The 26,694-nt window shown below is 37.2% G+C and overlaps 2 protein-coding genes and 1 long non-coding RNA gene across 8 annotated transcripts in view; 1 reads left to right on the forward strand and 2 right to left on the reverse strand.

The window, feature by feature from the left end:
* Reck (Reversion-inducing-cysteine-rich protein with kazal motifs) overlaps positions 1-6,161 on the reverse strand; it is a 48,535-nt gene extending 42,374 nt beyond the window's left edge. For 2 of the 3 annotated variants that reach the window (XM_069505142.1, XM_069505139.1), the window contains exon 1: positions 5,946-6,161. The gene's annotated coding sequence lies outside the window, so the exon portion shown is untranslated. Of the gene's footprint in view, positions 1-5,836; positions 5,910-5,945 lie in introns of those variants that run through there. The other variant, XM_069505140.1, reaches the window with a different exon arrangement.
* A 3,951-nt stretch (positions 6,162-10,112) lies between these two features.
* On the reverse strand, positions 10,113-21,535 carry ND-75 (NADH dehydrogenase (ubiquinone) 75 kDa subunit). Of its 4 annotated transcripts, none has more exons than XM_034978640.2 (14): positions 21,450-21,535; positions 20,967-21,143; positions 20,079-20,410; positions 19,443-19,584; positions 18,593-18,718; positions 18,419-18,514; positions 17,589-17,762; positions 16,644-16,809; positions 16,243-16,394; positions 15,447-15,653; positions 14,342-14,516; positions 13,752-13,914; positions 12,726-12,873; positions 10,113-11,799 (listed from the first exon to the last, which is right to left on the reverse strand). In XM_034978640.2, the coding sequence occupies exons 2-14, from the start codon at positions 21,129-21,131 to the stop codon at positions 11,653-11,655; spliced, it is 2,193 nt and encodes a 730-aa protein (XP_034834531.1). In that variant the 5' UTR covers positions 21,132-21,143; positions 21,450-21,535; the 3' UTR covers positions 10,113-11,652. The 4 variants fall into 4 exon arrangements, with proteins under 4 accessions (XP_034834531.1, XP_034834532.1, XP_034834529.1 ...); XM_034978641.2 differs by having other exon boundaries at positions 20,967-21,134; positions 21,450-21,509; XM_034978638.2 differs by having other exon boundaries at positions 21,360-21,483.
* Positions 21,536-23,434: 1,899 nt separating this feature from the next.
* LOC138403662 (uncharacterized) lies at positions 23,435-25,829 on the forward strand. Its single transcript, XR_011237880.1, has 2 exons — positions 23,435-24,339; positions 24,655-25,829. It is a non-coding gene; the product is annotated as an uncharacterized lncRNA (long non-coding RNA).
* The last annotated feature ends 865 nt before the right edge of the window (positions 25,830-26,694 follow it).

The following is a 26,694-nucleotide window of genomic DNA, read 5'->3' on the forward strand; positions in this document are numbered from 1 at the left end:
TTTTTAAAATGTTTCCAAAAAAGAAGGCTAGGTATGGGTTTTAGTTAGTTTTTAGTTTGGTCTTATGTACGCAACTTTTTTAGAAACATCCGTTTTTTTAAATTCCTATATTTTTGGCGATCACTCGTAGATACTATTTTTTGCAGTTAATGGCTTTCAAGATATTTCAAGCAAAGCTAAAAAATATGTCTTGTTATGTTTAAGATGTACCTACAGAAGAATAATCGGCGGAAATGAAAGATAAACGCCTACTTATATGTAAACATAGGTGGGTAATCGCTGTTGCGACTTGCGACCTATAAAACACTCAATTAACTTACAAGTTATTACAATAACATAGATAAGGTAACGACGGAAGTGGGTTGACTAATAAAATCTTAAAAACTAATTTTGTTAAATGTACCTAATTAAAAGAAAATTACCTAACATTTTTATCTATGTAACATAATATACTTTTATAAAAATAATTCTTGAATATGTACATGTCTAATAGGTTTCGTTTATTCATAAAATATATTTATTTTGATTGTATCTATCTACGTGTAAAGTGCTTTTCTATAATCTAGACATTATATTCTTTAAATTTCTAGCGGGAATTGAACTCGAGTCTTCTTCGATGAAGGTATCTAAGAAATAATCGTCACACGGTCAAACAAAAGCTTTCAACAAACAAAAACTTTTATAAAAAGCTGCCTCGATAGTTGTTGATAAGTGAAAATTGTTTATTTTGCGTTTAAAGTCGTATGATTCACTATAAGCTGTTATCCTTTTATATTTTAAATTAAACCTTCAACACCTTTGTTTTGTTTACTATTCAAAATAAACTTCTTATAAGCAGGGACCTATGACGGGCCCCGTACGAGTACGGGAGCTACCGATTCGAAAATACTTTAGTTTAATTAAAAATAAATTAATTTAGTTTAATTAAAAGTTTACTTTAATTGAAAATATTTTTTATTTTATTTTACCCGTGTACCCACCGGCTTCTCCCGCCAGTGGGTGCCAGACAAAAGTCAAAGTTTTTAACTTGATAAGTATTATCTTACACTATTGTTATTCAATGTCAGTTCTCCAGACTTTATTAAAAGCTCGCGGTGAACTGAAGACAAATTGCTTCATATTAAATTTACAAACGAGATGGATATTGCCTTTAATATTGCTCCTTGATAGTACCTACTCTATCTATTCGCATATTTTAAGAAGATATTCCCTTATCTTGAGATGGTTTTCAACATATTAATTTCGACGGCTCGTTTCTTAACTACAGTAGGTAAGTAGTTTCACTTTATTAACCGACTTCAAAAAAGGAGGAGGTTGTCAATTCGTCGGGATCTTTTTTAATTTAACTAAATAGACATGTCAGTATAATATATATCAATATATCATATTATATTATATATATAGTATACTTATTATTGTTTCATTTCCTCGCAATCGAAGTGACAAGCAGATGTATAACTTGGTCATAAAACCCATTTTAAGTATGTCCTTATTGTACAATCTACTATTTTACACGACTGCCCAAAAAAGGAGTCTGTTGTCAAACCCTTTCAAGGTTCATGTAGGTAAGGTGTACTATGTATGTATCTGATTTTATTTATTCCCCTATAACTTCTAAATGCCATGAACAGATTTGGATATCGTAAAAAACCTTACATCATCTTAACTCCCAAGTGACAACATGGCAATGTTTTAGAAAAAATCATTAATGGCTGTATGACACCATTTTCATATTATGAAAAATTTTACATACCTACTCCTAGTTCGTTTTTTGGCAGGGCAGTCGTGTTTTCTTTATTAATTTTATTGTTTCTTAAATTAAGGAGCTAAACATACAATTGTATAATAAGTTTTTTTTATTTTTTATTTATTGATCAAGGAAAATTCAATAATACATTTAAAATACACAGTTCGCCATCGTCTAGAAACTGTTGTAGTTTATTATTATTATATAATCAAAATTAATAAAAACTATTTAAGTAAGTACCTACACCGTTTTATTAAAAAGCAAAGGGGAAAAACTATAAAGAAGCTTTGAAAGCTTTTAACTGGAAAACGGTGAATTCAGTTCGTCTTTGTAGGAACACAATTATTATTTCACAATCGTTCTTTGTTCTAAACAAACAGAACTGACCTGTTTCACCTGTCCAGTACTGAAGTAGGTGCAAAATGTCCTAGTTTCATGATGATATAGATACGACCTGCCTCCTTATACAGAAGTATATTACATACAAACTACTATTTAATTTAGTGACGTGTCGTGAAACAACACTACAAGACAATCAAACGGAGCTATATTCATTGTCATCATGATCAACCCATCGCCAGCACGGGTGCACTACTGAGCACGGGTCTCTTCTTAGAATGAGAACAGCTTAGACCATAGCCTGTCACGCTGGTCGCTGGCCCAGTGCGGATTGAAAGGCTTCACAACCTTTGAGTAAACCCCGTTAGACGTTGAATTTTCAAAAATCCTTTCTTAGCGGATGTCTATTGTCTACATCATAATATCTGCATGCCAAATTTCAGCTTGATCCGTCATTAGTTTGAGCTGTGCGTTGATAGATCAGTCAGTCACTTAGGCAGCATTTCCTTTTATATAAAGGATTGAAAAAATTATGGGCCCTCCAGGGAAACTACCTAAAATCTTTAAGTTCATTCACTAAAGGGAGACATTCCCTTATTTTTAAAAAGAAACAAAATTGCATTCAATGATTTTCTAAAATTCGCTTGTTTGCTTCGCTTCAAAAAATTAACACTATTTTATTCGGCTGGTCGGATACAGTCAATGTTAAAGATAAAATCTCTCCAAGAAACATTAGGTCTATACTCGTCTCACGTCTGTCGTACAATTGATATCCATAAAATGGAATATTTACTAGGTACACAAGTTCTTTAATCAACATTACCTAGAACTGTTCACTAAGTATTTCCGTCTCCGTCGCAAGCCGTCTCTGTAGGTACTGAATTTCATCAAAATTGGTTAATCCAATGGATCATGAAAAGCTCACAGACAGACAGACAGACACACTTTTGCATTTATAATATTAGTATACTATGTACCTACTTAATATATATATAACAGTCGCCTTCTGTATTTGCGAAACAAAACTTTTCACATAAATCAAAAGGGACTTGCAAACTGCAAGTTACGGGAATCGCAGGAGGATAAAAATTTCACAGCATGTGCGCCAAAGTTACGGCAATGCACGGAAATTGCTCTTTGCCGGACAACTTTAAACATAAACTAGTGCAAATGGACTTTTGCAGCGCTTGCTTACGTCTTTTAACTTTCAAGCGGGTAGGTACCTCATCAAAAAACTGTCAGGCGTGCATGAAAGTATGAAGAGCAGCTGTAGTATTGTCACGTAAAACAAAAGGGTACAGATTTTTTAAATTAAAATAGTACACACATACATTTTATTATAGGTTAGTATATAGTCCGCGACAGGAGATGGCAATCGGGGCATGAGGCGGGGGGACGCCCCGCACACCCGCACGTCACCTACGCTCGCCCGCACCAGGTTAGCGCGGGGGCTGTGCGGCTGTGCGGGGCGTATCTACTATCCATATAACTAGCTAGGCATAGGCATAACATGTGATGTGTGTGGCCCAATTTAAGAAATAAACGTTTCAGGCACACGGTCTACCAAGGTTGGAAAAATCAGTTTAAAAAACAAAACATTTTTGTTAAAAACAGGCTTAAAAACATGTTTAAAACCTAACCTGCCTACCTACAATAAACCTCGCTTTACGATTGTGGCAAACAACAAACAGCAAGCATCGGCTAACACCACTGCTTGACTTGCCTGCCAATCGGAACGCTCCAAAGTGTTGCCAATGGCAAGCATATGCTAAACACCCGTCTCCACACGCTTGCTGTTAGCTATTTGCCCATCTCACTAACTACCAAGAAAAACCAGCAAGATGCAAGGTGGTCATTTAAATCAATTTCTTTTTCTAAAAATGAAGTTGCAGAACCTATAAATGAATTAAATGAATGCCTCTCTTATCGAGACTTACATTTTTGTTCCGTTTACCGTGGAGACCCTGGCCATGGCAGTCTTAGTCTAAAATTAAAACCGCGATTAATAGCCTCATCTGGTGACAGAAGGGCTGGCTCATTTTTTGCGCAACGTATCAGCCTGGCTGTCCAGCGCGGAAATGCAGCCTCTATTCTTCGCACCATTCCGCGAGGGCATGATTTTTATAGTAATTAAATAAGGCTAGCTTTAAGTTTCATTGTAATGAGTATAAATAAACCTAAGTATATAATATAGTAATATCATTTCTGGACTTTTCGATTATTATTTCCTATACATTTTTCACTATAGTATAATATGTAGGCAGCTACTTATATTTATACATACCTACTATCAAAACAACGCTATTAAATACTCGGGTTTTCTAATGGTTCTTCATAAGCAAACAAAACTTTTCCCATAAATCAAGCGTGACTTGGAAAATTGCGGAAATCGTTAGGAGGGCAAAATTTTCACAGCATGTGCGCGAAAATCACGTACCTAGGTACAAACTACGGAAATTGCTTTTGGCTGGAAAAATACCTATCTACTTGTAAACAGCTCTAAAGGTGTTTTTCTTTAAAGAGAATTCTTAAAAATGCATAGAGTTTCTTAGTAGGTGTGTACTTAAAAAGTTACTTTGTAATATTCGCGATAGATATTACGTACGAGTATAAGTACCTATATACATTACTCGTACATTATAATATCTATCAGGAATACTACAAAGTAACTTTTTAAGTACACACCTACTACTCTAAGACCTCTTCTAAGAAACTCTATGCGTTTTTTAAGAAATTCCTTTTAAAAAAAACACCTTCAGAGCTGTTTACAATAAAAGAAATAGAAATCCTAGGACTTCTATTTCATCATCATCATCATGATCAACCCATAGTCGGCTCACTACAGAGCTCCCAGTATGAGAAAGGTTTGGCCATAGTCCCCCACGCTGGTCATGTGCGAATTGGCAGACCTCACACACATTTGAGCAAATTATGGAGAACTCTCAGGCATGCAGGTTTCCTAACGATGTTTTGCTTCACCATTAAAGCGAGTGATATAATTATGTATTTAATTTCTTAAAACGAACTCCGAAAAGTTACATGTGAAGGACTTCTATTTAGCTTGCCTTATTTATCACATTACCACATTCAAACATATTTAATTTAAATAAATCATCATTTTTCAATATGTACATCATTATAATTAATCTTTTCCCCTTTTTGTTTAATTTTAAATTGTTAATTACCTATTTCCATTAAGTACATTTTCATTTTGAATCTACTAAAAACCTAAACTTTTCCCGAAATCAGAAAGGAAGCCTATAGAGAAATAGGTGTAGAAAACACGTCATAAAAGTTCTGCTCTAAAATGATTGAAAATTAAATGAAAATGAAAAATGAAAGGATTGTTTGTTTAAAAATTTATAGACATTATTCTGTCTAGATAAAAACAAATTATATCTAATGAACCGATTTTGATGGTTCTTGGATGGGTTTTGGAAAAATATGCTTGCGCACACATCTTGATAATTACATGAGATTCAGAAAGCCTTAATAACAAAAGAAGGTATGTTCTATTCCGTTTTCAGGAACTCTATATACTTACTTACTATCTGTTAAGTAACTTTTCAGTAGGTACAGGTAGGTATAACAACTTATATTAGGTATACTTTAAACTACCAATTTGTTAGTTCTACAACTCTTTAGAAGTAGGCAAGTCGGAAGCCACTTGCAGTTTATTAATATATCGAAGTGTTAGTCATTATCAATTTGCTCTACATTTCAGAGGATCATAGCAAAGAAAACATTCACAGACGGTATTTCTAATATCTTGGTTATTTTGGGCCGAGCTCATCAGCTCTCTCTATATATCACTTCAAAGCACACCCCGGACGTCTTATCTTTATTATTATTTACTTACCTCTTAAACTTCTTGATAAAAAACACTCCAACACAAATCACGAATAAAAACTTAAAATACTTAATTAGAATAAAGTTTATATCTTACTTCAGTTCAGAAAAGTTAACACTAAATTTGCGCGGTGCTTTTTACAAAAAAATATTTCGGTAAAGACGCGGTTCGCGGGCTTTTTATGACGTCAGAGCAAAGTTTCACCCACAACCTTACTCGCGCCAAATTGACGCGTAACTAAATGGACCGGCATAAACTCATTCAACTTCAGACTCCATCTCTCATCCTTTTCCTACAAACGCTTTATCGTATCTCGCTGTCCCTATTTGTAGCTTCCGCTTGATGAACCCTATTGAGCTGGTTAGTCATTAATTAATTCTGCATAAGAAAATTGCTTTTAATTTAAACGGTGCACAGATGTGACCGAGCGGGCCATCAGTGAAGTGTTAAAACTTTGCGGATAATATGCGTTGGAATCATGTGTGGTCCCATGATAGTATGATCCCTTCTTTCTACTTAGGTACTTAGTTTACATTTTTCACGTGTATATTAAGATTTTCACATAAGCTATCCCTATCATTTGCCCGAGTCGGTAACTTACGAAAAAGGATTGCCTAGGTATATGATAAAGTTTTACACCTTCGAACGTGCTTCAAAAAATGGCGGCCCGTTACCAGGGTTGTAGGTATGTTGTATTGCACTTATCAATCACAATAATATAACAACTTACTGAGTCATACAAGCTATCTCGTAGTCAACTGAAAGCTGATTCCGACTTCCGCACTTGCTATTTTTATTTGCTAACGCAATTAAAACTAAGTAAACCACAGAATATATAATAAAAAACTAAACAAGCTATAAAGGTAGCAGAGATAAATAAATTTCAAGTAAGTAACAGCTATCTTTTATATTTAAAAATACCTATGTATCCTAATGTACACATAACTCTCAGGTTCAGTTATCAGAACTACCTATTTATTACAAACCAAGTCAGCCGCTCGCAAAGGCGCCCAAGTCGAAAAACTATAAATTTCACTTTGCATCGAAAAACTTCGTATCGGTTCTTGGTGCGCGCTGTTTGATGTAATTGATAGAGGATTTAAGTTAAAATACGTCTTCTTTGCGACGCTATAATGGCGGTAAAAATGTTCTGCGCCGTATCCACTAGCCATACTACTTTAAAAATACTTTATAAGTAAGTATAGGTACCTATTATAATTTATGCTAAAGTGAGTCTGTCTGTCTGCTAGCTTTTCACGACCGAACAAAATTTGGTACAGAGATAGCTTGCATCCCGGAGGATATACTTAAGATACTTTTGGTCATCGAAAATCCACGTGAACGAAGTGCGTACCAGGTATGGATGGCAATCGGGGGTGGAATGCCTCGCAAACCCCCTGCGCTAAACCGGTGCAAGCAAGCGCGGCTGACGTGCGGGGTGTTCCCCCGCCTTATACCCCGATTGCCATCTCGACCTGTCACGGACTTTTTTTTTCTTCTTTTACGGTTTGGGTTATATCCTGTTTTAGCCTCTACTTGATACAAATATGCTTGCATCCTAGAGTCGGGTAATAGACTACAACTAGTGTGAAAACACGAGTAATATCTACTCGTATGCTACCCTTTTATTCGAGAATAAGAGTATCCTCGAGATTTTTGAAAACCTAAATCCATGCAAAAGTACTTAGTCACGTGCATCATCTAGCTAGTAGATAATAAGTAGGAAATCAATGAGAGTTGCAAAACGACATTTCTAGTTAGCAAGGGTCAGCTACCTGCCGTCAAGTGCTTTCTTTCACGAACATTTTGGCTAATCACACATATGGGCACACTTCAGATCAGAGCCTTTCGTTCACAAGATCGTTGAAATCCACAGGAAAGAAAATAAGAGCTTTTCAATTGTTTATTTAAACTGTTACGCTACTTTTATAACGCCCATCCTATGACTGAATTGAATATTGGTCATTGATTATTATAGATTTCAACTATCCGTACCTACCTACTGTGTTGTATATAACGGGTACACCGTACATACCACGATTAATTAGGCGATTTTTAACTGCCGATATTTCGACTCAGTTACATGACTGCAGTCCCGTCGTGACCACGACTCATGTAACTGAGTCTAAATATCAGCAGTTATCGCCTAATTAATCGTGGTATGTACCCGTTATGTACAACACAATATGTCGTTATAAGTAGGTACCTAGTCAGGTGCCCAAATAATATGACCAATCCATTCTAATACCAAAGTTAAGTATTTAAGTATACTTAGATACGTGTCTTTTCGCGACTTAACCGCTAAACCGATCATGACGAGAGCCAAGAGAGACCAAGGATTAGAAATTTTTATAACAGGAAATCAATTTTTTGGGATGGGATTTTCAAAAAAGCTAAATCAAGCAACAAGTTACAGGCATCGGGGATCAGTGAGTTTAAATTATACTTAATCTAAAGTAGCGATTATGATAACCTAAGCTGTGTAGGAGTAGAAAGTATAGTTTAAAATGTTTAAGTACTTAATAGGTATGTAAGTACCTACTTAGGTTAGAAAATTAATCATGAAACATAAACAACAAAGAGTGAGAAGAAAATTGTAATTTAATTCAGTTTTTATCTCAAAATGGTAACATATTGGGCTATTTATCTTTCCCTCGAACCGTTTCAGCATAGAGTAAAAGTTATTTTTATGCAAAAATATACAGCAAGTTACGGGCCACGACATTGACGGATGAGCTCGGGACCGCCTGAAATGGGCCGAGGATCTTTTCGATCTCGCCTCACATCATTTACTTTATCGCCATTTAATTATAAGCAACTGCTTTATAGAGGCTTTTTCAGCACGTACTTACCTATCTAGGGAAAAGGCCGAATACTGATTAAATGTTATCGTACAAAAAGTGCCTGTTTTTTGACATAATTTATCAAAGAATTCTATTGGAATTTGAATCCTCCTAACTTTTAAATTGATTTACAATAATCGGGGTTTAAGTAAATCGCTATAGGTAGGTATGAAAGTTACTTGAAAAAATGGGTTTTATTATTATTACTTATGTACATATATTTAACAAATTCTTTCTACTTAGGTATTTCCCATTATATGCGTTTAAAAGCTGAATTTGGCAAACGCAGGCTGTCTACGCAGGGTAGGTACCTACTGTATACTTGACTCAATTGATTCATGAGGAATTTATCGGACTACTTATTGATTCTTGATCGTAAACATATCGTATCAAGAGTGAATAGTCCGAAACTCCTCATGAATAAATTGAGTCAAGTATACAAGTACAACCCTACATAGACAGGCCGCTTGCGTTTGCCAAATTCATCTTTTTGATTTCCGCCGCTCAACTTTGTCGGTAGATATGGCACGGAGCCATGTGTCAAACGTAGACGGTGCATGTGACGTCATACGTAGCGCTAACGCTTATTGCCCGAAAACCAGTAAGTAAACTTTACAGTTTGGTTTACCTTGACTTTAGTATTGTCTATGGCTGAATAATAAAATACCATTAAAAAATCTAGTTTTTGTACTATTCACAGACCGATTTCGATACCTGCTTTTACGCAGTTATGAAAATTTAAATCGAATGCCATGGGTAGGTATAGTTAAGGATCTGGAGAGTGCCATAGGCTACGTTTTGTCCCAGAAAATCAAAAAGTCCCCACGGAGTTTTTAAAAACTTATATCCATGCGGACGAAGTCGCGCGCATCAGCTAGTTTGTAAATAAATATAAATATAAATATAAAATTAATCATGATATACCTAAAGAAATTAAGTGGAGGACGGCGCTACTACCTACATATTATTACAGATGTTCCTGCTCCTTTGAGGGTTCCAATCCAACTAGACCTTATTACTAAATCTCCGCTGTCCGCCGTCCATCCATCCGCCCGTTCATCCTTCCGTCCGTCCGTCTGTCTGTTAGTGGGCTGTATCTCATGAACCGTAATAGGTAGAGTCTAAATTTTCACAGAATGTGTAATTTCTGTTGCCGCTATAACAGCAAATAATAAAAAATTCAAAATGACCGCCATGAAAATAAAAAAAAATAGTGTTATTTCTTGTACGATGGTACGGAACCCGTGCGAGATTAATAATTTTGACATTAGTAGGTATGATGTTTTATAGTAGGTAGTGTTTTGAATTTGGGAAAAATAAAATAAAAGACATGTTTCGACAATCATTATACTACATTTTATTTTATACTAAACACTTTATTTACAAAACCTCTCCTTACATCCTCTTACTTCTTGTCAAATACAATGCAATGACATGCCAATGATTCTACTGATTTGAGATTAATTTTATTTAAATTGGAATATTGGATAATATTGCTGTTTATTATAATAGAAAATAAATAATATTTAATCCTAAACTCAAGTGAAAACTTTTGTGTACAGTCGGACGCATAATTTATCATTAGTTTTAAATATGAACATAAGGAATGTCCGCCCGACAGTACCTAGTGAATGAAGTATTTATTTTACTTCGTAAAAATGATTGCAGAAAGGTAAAAAGTTAGATTTAAATATAGCTAAATTTGCAACTAATTTTGTTTAAAGTCATGGATAATTAAAACAAAAGTAGTTACAAACATTATAAATGTAAATCGATCGCTTAATAATAAACACGAATACTTGAAATACAGTTGGAATAATTTTTACTTTAATATTCAATGATATTTCTTACTACAAAACATTTGTACGTCAAGAAATGTACGCGTGTATTTATTTATATTGAAATCAAATTATCTATACATTTATGTGTATCGAACACTGAAAACAGAAACGACGCTATTCAAAAATGGCAGCTCAAAGTTACAACTACAACTGCAACCTGCGAGAAAAAATATGACCGTTTCTAATCGCACTATCTCACTAGGACACCAGTGATAACAACCAAGTAGCGCAATCAACAAAATGTATACAATCTCTATATATATATCTCTATGGAGGGTCTCATCTGTGGCTCGGTTGTTTGACAGCTACAGTGTCACGATCGCAATCATCTCTGATTGGTTAATGCTCGCTCACTATTGGCCACAATGCATTGTTGCAACAAGAATCGCACAAATTCAGAAAATCAGAACAATTGAGATTGTAATAATGATTGATGCAGGTTTTAGACAATCGCCCTACTGGTGTCCTCCTGGTTGCGCAACCGAACGGGCGCCAGGTGAGATATCTTGTCTTGGTAACTTCTATACTTTTCACTACACCCTATCCTATGGTATTGGTTTGGTATGTGATTGGTTGGTGTCTCAAAATGATTAGCACCCACTGAGATGTTGGCAATACCATTTGTATGGGATTATGTAACAGATAGAGCGCTATACTAACTTCTTTGTGCTTCTTTCCGCGGATAGGGTAATAGTTTTCGGTAGAGGCTATAGTCTGGCTAACGAAAGAAGAGACTGGAAAAGCGCGGCAAATTTTAAAAATATCAGTATCGCAGCGCCAAAATTAGTATTATAGACATGGAATAACCTAATTTTATAGAACATAAATAAAAATAAGTAAATCTAAAGTTTCAAATTATCTTCTGTTAGCTCATCGTCGTCATAGTCTCATCTTTTGTTAGCTTTTTCGTTGGTTTTATGATCTATCGCAAATCTTTAAATGGCCATGAAAAATTTAGATTTTTGAATAGGGTCAGTGTTGTTTCCAATGTGCGATTGGCATTCGCGTATTGTTTGCTAGTTGTACAGTTGTCTAGTAGGGCGATTGTTTCTGCTTGATGACGGCCTGCACGCACTTGGCCATGGTGGGTGAGGCGCGGCTGATCGCGTCCGTCATGAAGAAGTCCTCCAGTTGCTTCAGTTGTACGTCCAGTTTACCCGACACTGGCTTCTGGAGGCTCTGTAACAATATTAGAATGAACAATGGAACATAAACTATTTTATATAGTAACGGCCGAAATTAACAAATAATCAACCTATCTGTAATCCGTATTTACAAAAGGAAAAGCTGACTGACTGATTGGCATGCAGATAGCTATTATGACGTACAAATACAAATACAAATACAAATACAAAATCATTTATTTGCACGATTGCAGGTACAATGATGGTGTTACAATGGTTTATTTACATCTACAATCCGCCGCGCCGTTCGCTAAATAAAGGATTTTTGAAAATACAACCCCTAAAATGGTAAAATAGGGGTTTGGAATCTGTGCAGTCGCGAGAATAATCTAGTCTGTTGATAAGGTACTTTGTCAAGAAAGACATTTGGACAAAGACTAACCTATTATAAACTGCGGACTTGAGACCATCGCTCACAGCGACTTTTTGTAGCGATAAAGCCGCGTTTCCAGAACCCGATCCTGAATCGCGACAGCTGCTGAATCGTGGGCAAAAGGACAGGCCATCGATGTTTCGCTGCTATATCGCGACCTTTTAGTGGCTGTATCGCTATTGCATTGCTGCAAAAAGCCGCGGTGGACGACCCCCCTAAGGTGGACTTTCGAGTCCAGCGTATGTCGTGTCAGTAACGCACACAGCGTTACTGACGCATATCGCGTCGTCGATTTTCATTCATCGTCATCATGATCAACCCATCGCCGGCCCACTAATGAAAACAGGTCTCCTCTCAGAATAAGAAGGGTTAGGAAGTCCACCACGCTGGCCGAGTGCAGATTGGCAGACAATACTTAAAATCATTAGTAGTACTATTTGTACGAGAGGTTGCACACTAGATCCGAATTTCATTTTACGGCTATCGGATGCAGAGTGTAAGGAGTCCTCTCAAGCAACCGCTAATTGCGAAGGGAAGGAAATGACTACCTGAGCGAGCGCCCTGGCTTGCGCGAAGTAATTGTTGTTCTGCACTTCTCCGTAGCTGACCAGTGTGGGGCTCACTTCGCTGAGGCGGTCGCGCACGTCGTCCAGCGTGTCGTAGGGCAGGGGCTCGCCGCATACTTCCGACAGAGCTCTGGTGATAGCATCAAAAATCGTTATATGGTTTTCTAGGAAACAAACAGTATGAAGTTACAATAGATAACTAAAGCCTCAATAGCTCAACCGGTAAAGGAGTGGACTGAAAACCGTAAGGTCGACGGTTCAAACCCCGCCCGTTGCACTATTGTCGTACCTACTCCTAACACAAGCCTGACGCTTAGTTGAAGAGGAAAGGGGAATATTAGTAATTTACCATGGCTAATATTCGTTATAAAAAATAAATAAAAAAAATAAAAAAAATGAGATTGATGGCTCAACCTGTCTGTCTGCTAGCTTTCCACGGCCCAACAGTTTAACCGATTTTGATAAAATTTGGTACAGAGTTAGCTTACATACATTACATCCATCCAGGCTACTTTTTAATCCGGAAAATCAAAGAGTTTCTACGGGATTTTTAAAACCTAAATTTGCGCGGACCAAGTCGCGGTCATCATCTAGTCCATACTTCCTTACTTAATATTATAAATGCGAAAAAGTGTCTGTCTGTCTGCTAGCCTTTCACGGCTCATCCGTTCAACCGATTTTGACGAAATTTGGTACAGCGATAGCTTGCATCCCGGGGCTACTTTTTATCAAAGAAAATCTTTTTTATCCGGAAAATCAAAGAGTTCCCGCGGGATTTTCAAAAACCTAAAACCTAGCAGACAAAGTCGCGGGCATCATCTAGTCTAGTATTGTATAAAATAATACAAAATATAGCTACAAACAATAAATCTTTAAGTTTCTCCCAAAACTGCAGAACCCTTGGTAGGCGAGTTTGGCTAGTTTTAGTGCTGCAAATGCGAATGAATGAATCGACCCGCCGATGTTATGCTAATGATGTCAGCAAAGGTTGGCGCAGACGTCACCTACCTGACAATCTTCCAGTCTTCCCTGGCCTTGCCGGGCGGCGTGACAGCGGGCAAAGTCTGCTGCGCTCTGCCCTCCGCATTAACGTACGTGGCTCGCTTCTCCGTGTACGCCGCTCCGGGCAACACGATGTCTGCGATCGAAGCTCCCGCGTCACCATGATGCCCTGGTAGATTACAAACGAGAAGTTATGGTTATACTAACCCGGACCCTTAACTTAACCCATTCAAGTTAACCCAAATACTCAAATCTTTATATATAAATATTATGAATTCTTGTCAAAAAAGAAATAGAAAACCATTGTTTTACTTGTTTGTTTGGCCTTTGGCCTTATAGCTTAGCTGATGTAGGTGTTTGACGATTCAAAAGAACTAGCAAGTGTATAGGAAAAAAAAATCTATCAAATTCAGATTCAGGGTTCCCTCCTCCCCCTAAATTTACACCAAAAATCTTGTTGGCTTGGGTCCTAAGGATCAATCCTACCAAAGGAAATCTCTTGTTTACAAAGCGTCATATTTTGCAGTTTTTCGTCATATTGTATACACAGTTAAACTATCATTACATTAAAATTCTCAGTGGCAATTCAAGCCTACCTTGGTAAATAACAACACAGTCTTTAGGCAGCGACTCCCTTGTAACGACTCCCGCATCAGCTCCCAGCAGATACACCACTTTGGGTCCATCCTGCAGGTATTTGCCCACGCCCGGCTTGTATCCCATGTCTAAGGCCGCCACTTGAGATGCAGTTCGTTGAAGGACGTTTAATACCTAGCAATAGAGTGATCCCGTCTTAAAACATTGAAAAACATGACTGGTCTAATGCTTAGATTTATAGAGCCTACTTTGACTTTGCGCAGGCTAATTTCAGTAGACAGATTTATGCCAGCGATATAACGCTGTCTCGTTTTAACTGTGTCTTAGGTCTAAGCAAACTCAAAGTGCACTCTATAGATCTCAATTAAAGTACCTTCTTAAAATTTCCCTTTAAGAATTTTCTGTGGGAAATTTTTAAGAGAATACTAAAATGTTATGGCTACGAAACCTAATATAATTGAGATGGTTACAGAACTATTCCAATAAGACTGACTATAGGAGAAAAAAAACTGATGGGTAGAGGCATATAGAGGCAGTGGCAGATGCAGCTGAAGATCCAAAAATACTTGTAAAAATTTAATTGAATACATTTATTTTATTTTTTATTTTATAAAGAAAACGAAGTAGTTCTAAACACATTAAGTTTTATTTAACCTACTCTCCACTCCTTGTCAGCGAGATTGACCAGCAACCGCAAGACTAGTTCCTGGCATGTAAGCCAATAGAGGGAGTACTTCTTCTTCTTAAGTTGGTTGGCATCTATGACTTTTAGTTTAGCGCCCTCTAGCCTTCTGAGCAACTCATACAGTGTTACTCCTTGACAGCCAGTTTGTCTCGCAGACCTAAGGCCAGTTAATGCATGTAAGCTAATAGAGCGAGTTCTTTAAGCGTTTTCAGCTGATTGGATCCTTTGATGACGACAGGGCGTTTGGCACTATCTAGCCTTTTGAGCTAACTCCTGAAAGGATCGAATTCCTGAAATGCCGGCAACGCATTGGCGGTTCCTCTGGTGCTGCAAATGTTCATGGACGGCGGTAATCACTTAACATCAAGTGACCCGCCTGCTCGTTTGCTCGATATTTTTATGAAAAAACTACCACATACCCTCCACTCCTTGTCAGTGAGTTTGTCCTGCAGACGCAAGGCCAGTTCCTGCGTGTAGGCCAATAGAGCGGGTCCTTCAGGCGTCTTCAGTTGATCGGCTCCGATAATAACGACGGGGCGCTTGGCGCTTTCCAGCCTTTTCAGAGCTTCGTGTGAGGATGAACCCGTGGCGAAGTCCTTGACTATGGATGCTGAGTCACCGACGTGCTAGCGTAGAAATAACAAAATATAAACTTATTTGATTGTAAATATGCTATCTATGAATTAAAGTTCTATGATATGCAAAATAAATCTTTTCTTAATTATGTTTTGAAAAATGTTATTTCGTTAGAATAATAATTTTATAAACGAACATTAACTGAGGAGCTGATAAACAAAACTGTGTTATTGTACGGAATAAAATTTTACAGGTGCAGCAAAAAATTGAATTAAAGCTGACAAATATTACTGTAGTTGTACCATTTAGATTGAAATCCCGAACTTTGGTCTGTTTTATCAAATCCAGCCACAACCGTTTTGCATTGAAATAAGTTCAATTTTGTATTCTGTGATGAGAATTACGAACTTTGGACTATATTTAGCACAGTTGTACACCATTTTTCTTGGCAATAAGTTCAAATTTGTGTTCAGTGGACCACAAATGTCCAGACTAAAGAAATAAACGTACTTTGAGAAGTGTGATCACACCGTTTTGTTTGGCAGCTCCTCACTATTATCTGTAGAATATTTAAACTTTATTTTCCTGTTCATCTGTTTAAAAATACAAAGAATAAACAATATTGCTTGTAACACGTACGATATATTCGTAGGTGAGGTCGACTTTGGGCCCGATGGACGCGACGTCGGTCTCCTTGTGTATAAAGGCCTTACGAATGCGCGCGTTCAGCAGCGGCGCCTCGAAACGCACGTTCGTGCCGATCAGCAGTACGAAGTCTGCATCTTCCACGTCTGAGCAAAACAGGCTACTTTATAATTTTTATTTTCATTCATTGAAGAGGTAACAGTAGAGACATACTATAAGAATTTAGGGCAATTTGTCTATCGCCAACTCTCTCAACTTGTTGTCGCTGCGACCGGCAAATAACGTGAGCATAAATCGATCAATTGCGAGTTGGACTTAATACGAAGGGTACGACGAAATGTGTGCTGCCAAAATGAGCTAGAACTAAAATTTTAATTTAATGCAAAAACTCGTACTGGCAATCTTCGTATTCAACACGTAGGATGAGCGCAGGTCGGTGCCGGCGCCCTCTTGCGGGAAGTACTGTTCCGTGCAAGCGTTCTCTGAACCGAGCCTGTTCAGAAGGTCTTTGAGCGCAACCAAAGCTTCCGCGTCTGCCAACTCGCCCGCTACTGCTAACAACTGTGGAAGTCACATGCGTACATTACCCGCCAGGAAATATTGCACATCCAACTTAAGTGCCCCGTAAACGGTCAAACATATATGTCAAACACGCCGTCAATCAAATTTGCCAAACACGTAGTTTGTTTGACAAACGCAGCCGTACACCTTCAAGCATGTTTGATAAACACACCGGTCAAACACCAACACGGTTTGTTTGACAAACGCATCAAACACGACCGCAGAAGATCAAATAATTTGACAAACACGTAATATTTGACAAACATGTTTGACCATATACGGGCACTAGAAAGCGATTTCTGTTACGTAGAACGGTCCCTGTCACTTTTTAAATAGAAATGTCGAGTAAACGAGCAGGCGGGTCACATGATGTTGAGTGATTACCCCCGCCCATGAACATTTGCAGCACCAGAGGAATCGCCAATGCGTTGCCGGCCTTTCATAAATTTGTTGGTCCTTGAATAACCCCATGTGCTCACTCACTCCACTCATACTGTGTGACGTTTTGTCGGTCTCAACGTTCTACGAAACCGTTATATTTTTCTAGAGTTCAATGTGCAATATTTTCTGTCGGGTACCGTATGTAATTTTACATAGGTACATGATACGGCCTTAGTTGACTAAAGCATGCACGCACACATTTATGGACGCACATACGCAAGCACGCTAGCACGTCAGGCACGTAACTCACTTATACCTAAACACATTTTGAAAACCTGTATTGGGACGCTAAATCCAATCCTTTGGCAACATTTCTTTGCCAGTAGAGTAACTGTTACCTTATTCGGTGGGCAGTCACGCAAAGCTCTCCCGGCGGCCACGATGGCCTCCTCCCATTCGACGGGCGTGAGGTTGCCGCGACTGTCGGCAATCATCGGTGTCACCAGCCGCTGCCGCTTCAAGCCGTCGCACGCGAAGCGAGACTTGTCCGATAACCATTCCTCGTTGATCTCCTAGTCATTTTGAATACCTATATTACTTTTTATGTAAATAGTCTGGAATCTTCTAAATTTTTTTGGATGAAAGAGATATGAGATGCTACAACGGAATATTTTTTGGAGGAGTTTATAAGAAATAACGTAGTATGTTACGAAACTTAAATAAAACACTTGTGTTCTATGTAACAATTAGCTAGGTAGCAGGACACAAACTGAGGTTGTCAAAATGCCCACTTAAATTAACTTTATTCAGAAGCAAAGTAGCTTGTACAATAAAACACAAGCCTTTAACAATCCTAACTAGCAATACTGTATAAACAACACTATTATAGTCTTTCTAGTAGATGAGGCTTGAAACAACAGAAAATTAATTGTTCAAATTATTTTTGTTAATATATTAGCAAGACATTTAGTGCCTCTAAGATTCTAAATGCCCAGTGACTAGTGACCCTGTGAAATAACAGTTTAGAAGTAAAAGAAGACCCCGTATAAACACTTCTTTGGAACATAGTAATCAGAGTTAATAATTTATTTATCTATTTGAATTTGTAAATTGTTCACTTACTTCATTAGTCCTAGGCAAGAAGACCCCGTATAAACACTTCTTTGGAACATAGTAATCAGAGTTAATAATTTATTTATCTATTTGAATTTGTAAATTGTTCACTTACTTCATTAGTCCTAGGCAAGATACGCAATACTTCATTGGTACGTGTTGCAACGACAATGTTGCTTCCCAAGGGGTCAAGAACATCAACTGAATCAATCTGGAACAAAAAATATTTTAGCAAAAATATAAACACCTTTTTTGTATTTCACTAAGGGTTGTGTAAATGGCAACTCACCCTTCTAGTCTCCCATGGTCGAGCGGCGAAACTGTATGGTTTGGACGTAAGGGCGCCGACAGGGCATAGATCGATAATGTTGCCAGATAACTCTGACAAGAACATTTTCTCAACATAAGTTCCAACCTGCAAGAAACCCCACATTAAGTATAACAAGTTTTTGGTAACTCTAACTATCTAAGAGTTTATATTTTTTTCAAGAGTACTATACTGTAATGCATGAATCCCTAGTATACAGCCTACAGGGTCATCAACCAGGCATATCAACTTGGTAATTTATACCTCGTACAAGGCACGCGGGATCAGAGCCGCGTCATTGACATCAGTCATTATGGTTGCGCATTCTTTAAATGAGTCATCGATAAATATACAACAAATACGCATATTGCGGGCAGACATAATGAATACCGCCATTACTTGTATTTGCAGTTTTGCACATGCATTCAGCATAGATGCGTTCTTAAAAATAACATTATAAGCATTGGTGGTGAAATGCATCAACAATCTCGTCGTGTGATTAACATTGTGTTACCTAACCTTTTTGTATGAGATTAAAGAAGAGCTCTAGATTGATTTTAACAAACCACGTGACAAATTACAGTACGCGGCAGAAAATAATGAACATCGGCCTTTAGAATGACTTTTCGGCTTTTCGGATGTACATTATTTTCTGCTGGGTACTGTACATTACTTTCAAACATTAAATGCATTATTTTACGCATAAAAAGGATCGATGAAAGTTGCAACACCACTGTTGGAAGCGCGCAATGTGCACTACTCCATTCCCACGTTTTATGACTTCGCGTGTCAGTAGCGATCTGTGTCCCAACATGACCAAGATTTTAATTACCTGCATTTCAGTGCCCCTTCCAGTGGTACCAAAGTCGTCGACACCAGCCACCTCTGACGCGAAACGGATGCATCGAGTGCAGTGGATGCATCGCGTCATAATCGTCTTTATCAATGGGCCCACATCCTTGTCTTCTACAGCCCTGGTAGTAAAATGAGAATAACAAAAATCTAAAAAGTAAAGAATCTAAAAAAATATGCAAAAAAGAGTACAGTTCATTTCAAGTAGTGCTGGGCGACAGTAGTGGGGATTATATGTGAAAAACTCGAATTACTTGTAGACGGCGAAAGCTGCTTAGTTTACATTATGTCTATCTCTATCTATAATATAAAAATGAATCACTAAATGTGTTGCTCATCGCAAATCTCGAGAACAGCTGAACCGAATTCGCTAATTCTTTTTTTATAACATTCCTTGAAGTATGAGTGGAAATTGGTTCGTGCGTTCAGGAGTTATTGCGTCAGGAAGGAAAACCCGACTTATTTTTATATAGTAGATGTAAGACGATTTATGTAATGGTGATAATTAATAAAGCTAAAGCTACAAGGGTTCCAAATGTGAATGGACAGAATGATGAGAATACTATCAAGTTTTTGAAACATTTATTAATTAAATAAGAAGATTCAAGTCACTTACCGTTTTCCAGAGAAATGAATATCAGTGAATCGACTTTTATCAGAACCAAAAGCCATAGATTGATCTTGCAGGTCACACTCCCCTCCCTGGTCACATATAGGACAGTCCAAGGGATGATTGACCAAAAGAAACTCCATAACACCTTCTCTTGCTTTGCGGGTGAGATCCGAGTTGGTTTTCACCCTCATTCCCTTCATAACAGGCATGGCGCAAGCTGCCACAGGCTTGGGTGACTTCTCAACTTCAACTAAGCACATGCGGCAATTGCCGGCTACTGCTAATCTCTCATGGTAACAGAAGCGGGGTATCTCTACTCCAACTTGGGCAGCTGCCTGTGTTACAATATTAATTTTGTCAGAATAAAATTATAAACATTATTGATGACACCAAACAAGCTGATACAAAAGGTCTTGGCTAGAAAGATCTGGCTGGAGAAAATGATGATTATTTTATTTGTTACTAGATGATGCTTGCAAGTTCGTCTCTGTACATTAAAATCGGTTGAACAGATGGGCCGTGAAAAGTTAGCAGACAGGCAGACAGACCTACAGACACACTTTCACATTTATAATATTAGTATGGATTATTAATTAGCGACAGATTTTATTATTGCTATCTTACTGATTATGAGCAATGTCTTCTCTGAGGTTTTACTCTATTTTGTATAACATAGCATACTGTCTCGGATTTTATCCACACTATTTTTAAATTGTGAAAATAAAAACTTTTAAAAATATTTTTTTGTCACTGTACTGCAATAAACCTTGTTCATTTTCATAACCATTCTTGAATTTAATGTCTTAATAGTTCCTGTTATGTATTCTTTAAATAAGAATGATTTCCTAGATTATAGTAGCACTAAAACTGCACTAAATAATAGTACGTCACCTGCAGAACAGTGGTACCAGGTGGCACTGATACAGGCTGATCATCAATAAACACTTCCACATTATCAGGCTGTGGCTGGACCTGGTCGGCGAACCTGCGAGCCGTCAGAGGCGCCCGGCGGCTCGGAGACAGCGCAAGCGCCCTGGACAGCGGCTGGCGCAGCATTCTCTGCAGTGTCTACATAACAATCAATGTTACACTCACACTTGTAACTCCGTATATTTCACAAGAATTAAAGTGTACTAGTATATTATCTAGACTTTGAATTAACAACAAGAAATCATAAGCATGAGTAGAATAATACAATATAATCAGTTTTATAAGACATAAACCCTCTTGTTATTGTTACATAATTTTTAATGTCTAACCTAAATAAATGTATTATACACAAACCGATAGTAAAAAACTAATAATACGGTAACAAGGAAACTAATTGGACACCATTCATTTAGAACATACGACGCACTTTTATTTAAAACGTACTTAGAAAAATATTTTTCAGATTTTGAAGAATGATGACAAGAGACAAGGCGAAATCTGTCAGTGTCTTTTTTTTTTTTTTTTTTTTTCTTCTTATGGCTTTACACAGATTAGCCAATGTCAGGTTTGTTATTTATTAAAGTTTAAAGTTAGGGAAACTGTGGATAAAATTGAAAATTCGGGATTTGGAATTTGAAAGGAAAAGGATAAGGTTTTCACTAATAATAATATACCCACATATACTATAACTTGATATCATTTTTTTCTATGAACAAAGCTAGAACTTTATAAATATTTGAAGAATTAGTATATAATAAACAAACTATAGATGTAGGAAATGGTACATGCAATGATACGAGATGAGCAAGAAAGGCAGACCGATCATACAAAGTGCATGCAAAGAAAACATGGTTCAAGTCCCCATACTCCCCACAGGAACAGTAAGGATCGGGAATAATTTTCATCTTGTGTAAATGGGCTCGCGTACAGACATGACCTAAGCGCATTCTACACAGAACAGAGGTGACAGTTTTGGAGAAAACTATTTGGCTAAACCATGGTTTTCTCGGAATGGACGTCTGAATTTTTCTATAATGTTTACCTACTGAACTATCGTTATTCCATACTCCATCCCAGGTTTCATACAAATATACTTTAGATAAATTTATCAGGTCAGAACAATAATTGGTGTATTGGACAGTATCTCCAACGCGTATAGCCTCGTTTGCCAATTGATCAGCTCTTTCATTACCGGGAATGCCCACATGGCTTGGAATCCAAGCTAACACGACATCACAATTTTTCTGTGAACATTTATATAAAAGATCTCTAATCCCAAAAACAATTGAAGACTGTTTATGGGATTTGAATGGAAATCTATTAATAGCTTCTAAAACACTGCAAGAATCAGAAAATATTATGGTTTTCGGTATCTTTAAAATTAAAACATATTCCAAAGCCTTAAGTAAACCATAACATTCACCAGTGTAAACGGAAGCTTCAGGTGGAAGTTTAATTTGTTGTATACCTTTATATTGTGAATGATATACCCCAACCCCAACACAACTCTTATTCTCATGCTTAGAAGCATCCGTGAACACATAGTGCCTGTCAGGCCATTTATTATTGATGATGTTAGTAAATTCCTGTTTTGAATTAGGGTTATCTTTTAATTTTAATCCTATATCGAATTTAATTTGCGGGATAGCAATAAGACTTTCGTAGTTGTGCTGGTATAGAGGAAGAGTAATACTTCGATGGGTGGGAGCTCCCAAACTTTCATATTTTCTAAGACTTTTTACAAGACATGGAGAGTCTTTATGAGTCCAGTAATTGCAGGTATTAACCTGATATGCAAGTTGCCGTACTTTTGAAAATAACGGATGAGAACTTAGCTGTAATGTACGAAAGAAGTATTTATCACAGAGGAATTGCCTTCTCATATATAAGGGCGGATCACAACATTCTACCTGAAGACAATTTGTCGGAGCCGATTTCATCGCACCTGTAACTAACCTCAAAGCCTTCGACTGGATCATATCCAGCTTTTTAACTGCAGTTGTATTACCAGGGTGTAATAAGAATGTTCCATAGTCTAAAACACTTCTAATTAAAGCATTATATAACAATCTCATTGTAAAAGGGTGTGCACCCCACCATACTCCTGTTAGGCACCTTAGCATATTCAAATTTCGCTCACACCTTAATGAAACATATTCAAAATGAGGAACTCCAGTAAATTTAGAATCTAATATTACGCCTAAAAATTTTGCCTTATCTTTAACTGCTAGCGGAATACCATTGTAATTAATATGAAGAGATGGGAGATTTCGCTTTCGAGAAAATAATACAACAGAGCTCTTAGATGGTGACAAATCTAGCCCATTATTATGTAACCAACACTTTAAAGCATTTAACGCTAAAGTCAACAATTCACTAATATTATCCAAAGATGGCCCAGCAACATATAAAAGCAAATCATCTGCATATTGAAGCACATTTGCATATCTGTTAACAGAAATGTCCAAATCGTAAGTATAAATGTTATATAATATAGGGCTCAAAACAGAGCCTTGTGGCAAACCCTTCCACACAGTTCTATATATAAATTCATTTTCAGACGAATCTAACGAATACTTTATATATCTTTCGTACAACATATTTACAATAAAACTAATTAATAAATTAGGAATATTCAGGGCTAGCAATTTATTTTTTAAAATTGAGATATTTACATTATCATAGGCGGCATTTATATCCAGGAAGGCAGCAACCAAAGACTCATTTTTAGAGAAACTTAGTCTTATGTCTGTGGTAAGAACGCTCAAGCTGTCAAGGGTACATTTACCTTTCCTAAACCCAAACTGGTTTCTCGATAATAATGTATTATGTTCTAAAAACCATTCCAGCCTGATTTTAATGAGGTGCTCAGCAGTTTTAGCTAATACCGACGATAATGCTATTGGCCTATACGATGTTGGATCTGAACTCGGTTTATTCGGCTTCTGTAATAAGATCAAAGTTTGGGACCTCCAGGATTCGGGAACGATACCCGCCATCATAACGTTGTTGATCAAAGAAAGGTAGTACCTGAGGCTATTGTCGTCAAGATTCGATAAAAAGGAATAAGGAATCCCGTCTTCCCCTGGTGCAGAATCCTTAGTCGATGACAGTACGCCTTTCAATTCGTTAAGTGTAAATGGCGAATTCAAATCTACATTATTATAATTATCATTAGATACTATTAGGGGCGTTAAGGCCATGGGACATTCAGGTACACAAGGAGGACCCAAACGATCCATGATTTGCTCTGCTAGAGCTGGAGATATTTTATTCTGTTGTGAATCTTTAAATGCAGATCTGAACCTTCTTATATTTTGCCAAACAATTGAAGGTGAAACATTAGGATTTAAGGATATACAAAACCTGTGCCATCCTTCATATTTCTTTACCCTAAGTAGCTCCTTAGTGGTATTGGCAATTTTTAAGTAATTATCAAAATTTTCATCTGTCATATTTTGACAAAATTGTTTTTCCGCTTTTTTTCTTTCTTTAACTGCATTAGTGCACTCTACATCCCACCATGGTGGAGATGGAATAAATTCCATGCACTCACCCCTTTTTACTGGAAAAGTTTCATCTGCGGCTTCAATTAAAGCTGCAGATAAAGCTTGTGAGGATTCTAATATATTCAAATGACTAATTTCAGGTAAATTATTGATTTTCTTTTCAACGGCTGCACTATACAAACTCCATTTTGCATCTGTCAGTTTATGTTTTAAACGTGGCTGTCTTACATGTTTTGGAGGTTTTTCAAAAGGGAAAGTAATAATTAGAGGGTAGTGATCACTACCACCAGTAGATTCAGCGGTTGACCAGGTGAGAGATGAAGCTAGATCAGGAGTGCAAATGGACAAATCTGGAGCACTAGGTGTCCGTGCCAACCGTGTTGGAGACCCAGTATTAAGAATGCACAAGTTATGGGAGCTTATTAAATCTAACAACTTTTCTCCATAGAAGGTTGATGTGGAACATCCCCATAATTCGTGATGAGAGTTAAAATCCCCTAAACATAAAAATGGTTTCGGTAAAAAATTAAAAATTTCATTTATTTCATTAAATATTTCATTATTAGGACGAGAGAAATATATAGATACATAACATATACTATTTACAATAACTGCAATAACTGATAAGTTATCACTATGTACAGGTAGAGTGATAGGTGTAAATGTCAGAGTATTTTTGATGAGTATGGCCACTCCGCCATACCCATCAGGTCTGTCTTCTCTGAGACAAACATACCCCGGCATTTTGAACAAAAATTCCTTTCTCAACCATGTCTCTTGGAGACAGATAAGAAAGGGATCATGTTTATTAATAAAATATATTAAGTCTTGTTTTCTATTGTTGAGGCTCAGGCAATTCCACTGAATCACTCTGGCTCTGTGATCCATTATTATTAGATATTTGATATAAGGCTTCAATTACTGTGGCAACGTGGGACGGTGTAACTATATTTGATTGTGATAATAATTGAATTAATATTTTAATAATGTCTGCCATGTTCATGTTATTTTCAGAACTATTATTATTAAAATTAAACTTTTGTTTAGGTAAAACAGGATCTCTTATTATTTCTGAGTGGGCAGAGCGGTCATAGCCTTTGCTATGCTTTGAGGGTGATCTTGGCTTTATAAAGACTGTTTTTTTATACGAATTCGGCACTGAATTTGAAGTAGATGGAAGTTTAGATTTTTGGGGTCCATGTATATCCTGTGATGAAGAGGATGGCACAGGCGTTGAAACCAAAGCTTCGGCATATGACATGTTTGAAACTGGTGGATGTATTTTAATTGCTTCCATATACGAAATACAACTTTTGCTCATTGTTTCTTTTATCGCTCTCTGTCTGTTATGCTCTAAGCATTTTTTATTTATGGCTTGATGGGAACCTTTACATAGGCAACACCGGTAATACTCTTCCTCTACCTGACAAGTGTCGCCAGAATGCCCTTGGCTACATTTATAACACTTTGGCACTGACCGGCACTGATTTTTGACATGTCCAAAACGGCAGCACTGGTAGCATTGCACAGTGGGGTAAATATATAACTCTACAGGTAAAGCAGTGTAGCACATATACACCCGGGTAGGCAGTATTTGCCCATCAAAAGTAACTATTACCGTCCCCGTGTTAATGAATTGGTTTACATCATTCACTACAATTTTTCTTTTCATCCTCCTGATTTTAATGATTGGTCCGCAACCAAGTGGAACACTCATGTTGAGTAAGACTTCCTCTTCGGACCAATCATTAGGGACACCTTTTACCACACCCATGCGAGTAACATTAAATGTGGGTATAAACGCCCTATATTTTGCGGGTTCAAGTATTGGGTTTGTTAAAAAATTGTTGGCATCCAAGTAAGTAGAAAACGCCATACTGATGCGATTTCTACCTACACGTTTTACGCTTCCGTTCACAACACCACTAAATTTGTTGTTTTTTAAAAATCTACCAAAAGTTATTGGGTGTAGAGTTGTTGAGCTATCACTTTTTTCAATTTCTTTTTGTACATGTATTACATATGGGGCATTGTCGGATTGTTGATAATAAGCACGACCAATTGGCACACGCTTTGGCAGTGAAGATTGATTACTACTATCGGTGGGATTTGTGGATTCAGTTTGTGGATTTGGGTAAGGGGCATTCTGAACTTTATTATTGTCAGGTTCACACTTACAT

This window comes from Maniola hyperantus, chromosome 19, assembly GCF_902806685.2.
Source record: "Maniola hyperantus chromosome 19, iAphHyp1.2, whole genome shotgun sequence".
NCBI lineage: Eukaryota > Metazoa > Arthropoda > Insecta > Lepidoptera > Nymphalidae > Maniola > Maniola hyperantus.